This window comes from Rattus norvegicus, chromosome 3, assembly GCF_036323735.1.
Source record: "Rattus norvegicus strain BN/NHsdMcwi chromosome 3, GRCr8, whole genome shotgun sequence".
Taxonomy (NCBI): Eukaryota; Metazoa; Chordata; class Mammalia; order Rodentia; family Muridae; genus Rattus; species Rattus norvegicus.
Window position 1 is genome coordinate 28,283,043 of NC_086021.1, and position 7,191 is coordinate 28,290,233.

Sequence of the window (7,191 nt, forward strand, 5' to 3'; positions counted from 1 at the left end):
TCAAAAAAAGAAAGGGAAGAAAAGAAGGAAGGAAGGAAGGAAGGAAGGAAGGAAGGAAGGAAGGAAGGAAGGAAGAGAGGGAGGGAGGGAGGGAGGGAGGGGAGGAAGAAAATGGGGGTTATAAAGATGGTTTAGTGGTTAGTGGTTAAGTGTACTGGCTGCTCTTACAGAGGTCCTGAGTTCAATTCCCAGCAACCACATGGCCTATGACCATCTATTGTCATAAGATCTGATGCCCTCTTCAGGCATGCAAGTATATATGTAGATAGAGCACTAAAATAAATATATAACAAATTTATATTATTATATATAATAAGCAAATAATTATTTTAATATAAATAAATACAGTGTTAAGGCCTAGGTAAAAATTAAGGCCTAGATGCAGTGTTAAGGCCTAGGTAACTGTTACCTGGCTAGCCTGTCATTTTGTTGTTACTAATATTATAAGGAAACTTTCTCATACGTTGGTTCTGCTGTTACTAGGAATCTTTCTCACACCCAAGTTGATTACATATTCTGTTATATTCTGTAGCCTTGGGATCACAATAGAAGTCAGTAGAACTGCTTTGCATAATTAGCCACAATAAGCTTGGACCTGAACCAACCACCCGGCAGCACTTCCCGTGTCTGTGTGTATAGTTTTATGGTATTTGCATTTACACACTGCCCCTGGGATGGACCCCAGCATAAAAGACACCTGCACCAATATAAGAAACTATTTGGAATAAGACTTCCACTTTGAGCCAATGGTAAAGTTTAAGTTCCCAAGACCTCCCTGGGAAGTGACCCAGCAGAAAGAGACATGGACGCGAGTAACTGACACCCTGGTTGACAAGTTAGGACATGAACACTAGACAATGCAGGTCGCCAGCCACAGTGAATACCCCAACCAATGGGAGCAGGACCAGCATACAACAAAGACATTTCCTAAGGAAATCCCTTATCCCTAAGTCATGATTGGCTGAATAATTTGACACAAATGTTTGTAGATCTCAGGTTTTAAAACCCTGTTCATAAGTCCTGCTTAAAAAGTCCTTTAAAAAGGACCTTAACTCAGGGTCACTGTTCAGTTCCAGAATCTGGATTGTGGCCCTGATCGATCATGCCCAGTGAACTATTCCTGTCTGACTGACATTAGTCTTCATGCTGCTTGTGAGGCCATTCCTGGACCCCAACAAAACAAAAAATTGATTTTGTAAGAGTCCTATAGGTGGTGCTGGTTTTGAAGGCAAGAAGAGATCACGGAGAGCAGGTGAGACTTGGCACTGAGTGGCAGGGCTAAAGTTCCAAAGAGATGGCAGGGGAGGCCATTGGTGAAGGTGTATCCTAGGTCGCATAAACACGAGGACTGGAGGGTTCGTGGAGAGAAGTCGAGGATCATGACTGTGTGACAGGGTCAGAATCCCTGTGGAGAGCCTAGGAGAGGTTACTGGAAAAGATGCAGCCCAGTTGCAGAGCCCCTGGTGTTTATAGGGATGCCAGGACCGTGGCTGACCGCCGAGGACAGCAGAGGCCACACAGGGGAGCTGATCTGAGCCACGCTGTGTGTGCTGCCGGTGGCGGGCAAGAACAGTGGTGCTCACTGCCGGGTCCTGCACAGCCTTAGTGTGGGTCCTAAACATCAAGCACCAAACTTTTTAAATTTTGGGTTTGGGTTTAATTCTACTGTAATTGCACTGGTTCTGTCTTGGAATAAGAAAGTATCTACTCGTTTTTTATTTTACAGCAATTCACAGTTACAAGACTTTGGAATTTTAGAGAAACTTTTATATATATTCTAAAGAGGCTGAACTTTGAAGTGTTTGAATCTTTAAAGGCCATGCGACTTTTAAGCGTTGAAATACTTTTTACTGTGATGTTATTAACATTATGAGATATTGGGATGAACTAGAAAGTATGCTTTAACAGTGACGCTTCTGTGTCTCAGGTTTGTCAGGTGCTACATCCTGAGGTGGGATCTTGGTTTTCTTGGTTCCAACCTGTGACCCACTTACCCCTGTGCTTTTTGAGTCATTCATGAAACACTGGGAGTGTCTTCATTCTTGTGGGGTATGCTATGGGATACAAAGTCACAGAATTTCAAAGTGCTTGGAGGCCTAGGGAACACCCTGGCTTTGACTAGTCCAGAAGGCAGCACCAAGGGGGCTGGAGAGATGGCTCAGTGGTTAGGAGCACTGACTGCTCTTCCAGAGGTCCTGAGTTCAAATCCCAGCAACCACGTGGTTGCTCATAACCATCTGTAATGAGATCTGATGCCCTCTTCTGGTGTCTGAAGACAGTTACAGTGTACTTCTATAAAATAAATAAATCTTTAAAAAAAACAAAACAAAACAGGGTTGGGGATTTAGCTCAGTGGTAGAGCGCTTGCCTAGGAAGCACAAGGCCCTGGGTTCGGTCCCCAGCTCCAAAAAAAGAACCAGAAAAAAAAAAAACAAAACAACAGCAACAACAACAAAAAAACAAACAGAAGGCAGCACCATCCATTGTGAGGGCTGCTCTAAAGCAGAATTCATTGTGCTGGCTAGTTTTTATGTCAATTTGACACAAACCAGAGTCATTTTGGGAGAGGGAACCTCAACTGAGGAAATATCCCCCCAGACTGGCCTCTGGGCAAACCTGTAGAACATTTCCTGGATTAATGATGGATGTGGGAGGGCCAGCTCACTGTGGATGGTGCCACCCCTGGGCTGGTGATCCTGGGTTGTATAAGAAGGCAGGCCAGACAGGGAAGAGTAAGGCGGTAAGCAGCACCCTCCACAGCCTCTGCCTCCAAGCTCCTGTCCAGCTTGAGTTCCTGCCCTGCTTCCCTCAGTGATGAGCTGTTACCTTGAATTGTAAGCAAAACAAGCCCTTTCCTCCCCAAGCTCGTTTTGCTTATGATGTTTTATCACAGTAATAGAAGCCCTACCAAGGACACCATCTCTGTGTGTCCCTCTGCCTGTCTGTCTATTATCTGTTTACTATCTATCACCTCTATCTCTAAATCGTCTATGTATCTATTATCTATCATATATCTACCATGGCTATACCTACTATATATATATATATTATCTACCATCTGCCTATCGACTATCTACCCCTTTATCTAATCATCTAATTGAGACTGAGGCTTTCATGAACCTGAAGTTCAGTGGGACTGGTTAGTCAGTAAGATCTCGAGATTCACCTGCTTCTGCCCCAACCCTGTGCACAATTCTGGGATTACAGACACGTGCCACTGTACCTTAGCTTTCCTGTCAGTGCCTCTGAACTCAGGTCCTCACGCTCGCTCGTGCAGCAAGTTCTTCACCCACTGAACTATTATTTCTCCAGCTCCACACCCCACATCTGGTTCCATGTGGTACCAGGGCTTGAACACAGGACTTCTTGCATGCTAGGTAAACAATTCTACCTATATTCAGCCGAGTTTTACCCAGTAACTTATGTTTTAAGAACCCAGCAGATCTGAAGGAGAGTGACTTCCCTTGGCCCACCTACATCAGCTCTGCAGCACCCTTCCGTAGCCTCAGGCAACTGTTCCCTGACCACGTCTGGCCTGGCCCAAGTGAGAAGGACAGAGGACAAGGTCCACAGTAACAGGGAGGGTGTCTCCAGTCCTGTCTTCTCTGTCATTCCCAGGTCAGTTCTAAAGTCCATCCTGAGAACTAGGGACGCCACTCTTCCTCCCTCCCCAGAAGCAAAATGTAACCCCAGGATCGGGATCCGTGAGGCAGAGTGAAATTAGTAGGTGTCTGGCCCAAGCAGCAGCTGGAGAGAAGCCCGCTCCTCCCCCCACAGCCCCAGGTTCAAGTGGGTGGAGACAGGGTGTGGAGACAGGGTGTGGAGGGCAGAAGCAGAACTTCCTCCAGCTACCCTTGAAAGCTGGTATCCAGCGCAGGTGAGGACCCCATGGGCTGTCCTGGTCTGTGGGCTGGCTCTGGTAGGGGACTGCCTGTCCTGGGGGAGGGAACTGTTTGTCCTGGGTGAGAGGAGCCTGCCTTGTCCCTTGTGCTGCGGTCCTGAGGTGGGGTCTGTGTTCTCTTGGTTCCTATCTGGGAGCCACTTGTCCCTGTGCTCTAGGGTGCTGGCTCCAGTTACTGCTCAGGCTCGGGGCAGGCGTTTGCCCACTTTCCTCAGTTCCCCTTCCTTCAGATTAGCTCTTGCCCCACTTAGCCTACTCCCGGAAGTCCTAACCCCCGTCATTCTTGAACACTGGGAGTGTCTCCACTCTTGGGGGATATGCCATGAGATTCCAAGTCACAGAATTTCAAAGTGCTTGGAGGTTCAGGGAACACCATGGCTTTGCCTAGTTCAATAGGCAACAACATCCATTGTGAGGCTTGCTCCAAAGCAGAGCTAACCAGAAGCTTGGAGGCTGGAATAGGTCAGGACATAGAACCCCCTCTGGGCTCCAAAAAAGATCAAGGTATAGACATCTTGAGCATCATGGAGAGTAGCATTCCATGGTCAGTCAGCTGCCCAGGTTCATCTGGGGTCAGCTAAAATCTATCAGATCTCCATTAGAGAAATCCAAGTTTAGAATTTCAAGAAGAAACAAATGTCTTTGTTAAAAATAGAGCTAGCTGGCCTCTGGAGGAGCCCACACCTGGCCTCTCGTAGCATGGTCCTAAGGCTCCCAGAGAGAAGTCCTGCACTGGGAGACCCTGGTTTGAAGTTCTGAGTTCAGTCCAGAGCTGGGACTCTTCATGTGGAGTCAAGAAAGCAAGGTCCCAGAGGGAGAGGGAGGGCGAGGCCTACCTAAGGGGAGGGATTCCATTAGCTCTTGATAGTGGCACTAGAAATGGCTGTCCTGGCTCCACGGGGCTGTGTCCTCAGTCAGTACTCCCTGTATTGGCCCCCAACCTCTGTAAGAATATTGGGCTTGCCCAGTTGGACTCAGCAAACTGTTGGTGGCCAGTTTTTTACTGTGGCAGATTTGACAACATCGGAGGAAGGTTGGGACATTTAAGACCCTTCCTCTATAAGGCGGGGGTTGGGACAGCAGGTGGGGTCTGAGAGTCCACTGCTGCCCACCTAACCCTTGCAGCTCAGCCCCTCCCACCATGAGACTTTCCTGGAAGGAACGGGTCTTCATGGTCCTGTTGGGAGTTGCAGCAGCTTCTGGCCTCACCATGCTCATCCTCATCCTGGTGAAAGCAACCAATGTTCTCCTGCCTGCAGACACCAAGGTTTGGCTCAGGGACCTAACGAGGATGTTGCACTGGGTGACCAGAATGTATGTTGGTCTCAATATCTTTCTGCCCGTGTTGTCCCTAGTTTGGGATCCTGTTTGACGCCGGCTCCTCCCACACATCACTGTTTGTGTACCAGTGGCCAGCAAACAAGGAGAAGGACACAGGAGTGGTCAGCCAGGCCCTGGCTTGCCAGGTAGAAGGTCAGTGGACAGCCCTAGGGCAGGTCACTGCTGCCTGGCTTGGACTTCCAGGTGATAGATAACAGGAAGCCCAGTGTGAGACACCACTGGTGGCAGGTGGAAGCTACATTTCTAGTCCTCAGGAAAGCACATCAACCTGAAAGAAAAGGGCTTAGAGTGTTGAAGTGGGACACAGGGTCACACAGTTGGTCTGGCTCTGAGGAGAATCCACGCACGGATCTCAGACCCTACACCTCTTCCAGGGCCTGGGGCTAACGTTCCCTCATCTGGTCCCAGGTCTGCCCTCCAACCAGGTCCCTCTCTGGCATCTTGGAGCTTCCCACTAGGTCTACACAGCACTGAGGACAGGGGCTGCCAGGTGCTAAGCCCTGGGTGTACTTCCTGGGGTTCCTCTCAATTCTAGAGACTAAAACCTGAGCCCAAAGGTGGCAGAATCACACTCTTCAGAAGCCCCAAAGTGGGAGGAACTCAGGTTTTCCCATCTTTCCCTGTAAGAATTGTCGTCACTGGACTTGGAGTCCACTATGCAACCAAACTAGCTTCATCTATTGGTCTCCTTCGTTGTTTCAGTCACAGTCTTGCTGTGTATCCCAGGTTAACCTTAAATCCTCACTCCCCTGCCTCAACCTCCCACGTACTGTGGTTATAGACAAGCACCATCGTGCCCCATTCAAAAACCCTTAATTTAACTTGGGAACATTCTTCTTCCAACAAAGGTCCCATTCACAGGCTTCGACATCTCTGGTGGCTGCCATCCATCTGGACCTTTAGATTTAGAGCCTTTCCTTAGGGCGCTGTGTTTCAGGACCGGGAATCTCTTCCTACACCTCTGACCCGACACAGGCTGGGGAGAGCCTGAAGAGCTGCCTGCAGGAGGCGCTGGCACTGATCCCACAGACCCAGCATCCAGTGACGCCCACATTCCTGGGGGCCACAGCAGGAATGAGGCTGCTCAGGTGACACAGTCAGGCTGCAACTGTTAGGGTCACTCCCGAAAGCCAGGCTTGGCCACCCTGGGTTGAACTAAGTGCAGTAGACATTGGGGTGAGGCTTTCCTCCAGCCGTGATCCTTTCTGCCCAGCCAGAAGAACAGCTCTCAGGCTCAAGACATCCTAGCTGCAGTCTCCCAGACACTGAGCAGGGCTCCGGTGGACTTTTGGGGAGCCAGGATCCTGGCTGGGCAGGATGAAGGTGCCTTTGGTTGGATCACTGTCAACTACGTCCTGGGAATGCTCCTGAAGGTGCAGGGGTAGCCTAAGGGTGAGGGGTCGGTCCAACAGGCCTGGGGGCGGCTGGCCAGCAGCTGGGGCCAGTGCGGCTGCTGGGCGAGCTAAGCACTTCCTCTGTGGTCAGTATTCGTCTGGACAATGGATCCTGCCTGAAGATGGGACGCTAGTTGGTGCTCTGGACCTTGGCGGGGCCTCCACGCAGATCAGCTTTGTGCCTCAGGGCCCCATCCTGGACCAGAGCACCCAGGTTACCTTCCGCCTGTACGGCGCCAATTACAGTGTCTACACTCACAGCTACCTCTGCTTTGGGCGGGACCAGATCCTAAGAAGGCTCCTGGCTGAACTGGTACAGGTCAGGCTGGTATTTAAAAGCCTAGAGAGGTAGGATGGTGTGGGGTAGAGCAGAGGGGTGGACCAGAGCTTAGCGCTAATGCTGTTCTTCTCTCTGCAGAGCAGCCAGGTAGCCCGGGTCAGACACCCATGCTACCACAGTGGCTACCAGGCCACACTGTCACTGGCTTCCTTGTATGATTCACCCTGCGTCCACACTCCAGATTCCCTGAACTACACCCAGAACCTCACAGTTGA

At 49.9% G+C, this 7,191-nt stretch overlaps 1 protein-coding gene across 9 annotated transcripts in view; it reads left to right on the top strand.

Annotated features, from left to right (window-relative positions):
* The first annotated feature begins 349 nt into the window (after positions 1–349).
* Entpd8 (ectonucleoside triphosphate diphosphohydrolase 8) overlaps positions 350–7,191 on the top strand; it is a 12,295-nt gene continuing 5,453 nt past the window's right edge. The window contains exons 1-8 of one of the 9 annotated variants that reach the window (XM_063284483.1): positions 350–2,834; positions 3,433–3,877; positions 5,027–5,168; positions 5,257–5,374; positions 6,165–6,330; positions 6,456–6,615; positions 6,728–6,955; positions 7,055–7,191. The exon at positions 7,055–7,191 is cut by the window's right edge and continues 127 nt beyond it. In XM_063284483.1, the coding sequence (XP_063140553.1) occupies positions 5,043–5,168; positions 5,257–5,374; positions 6,165–6,330; positions 6,456–6,615; positions 6,728–6,955; positions 7,055–7,191 (935 nt within the window). In that variant the 5' untranslated portion in view covers positions 350–2,834; positions 3,433–3,877; positions 5,027–5,042. Of the gene's footprint in view, positions 2,835–3,432; positions 3,878–5,026; positions 5,169–5,256; positions 5,375–6,164; positions 6,331–6,455; positions 6,616–6,727; positions 6,956–7,054 lie in introns of those variants that run through there. The other 8 variants (XM_063284484.1, XM_063284479.1, XM_039105775.2 and 5 more) reach the window with 8 other exon arrangements.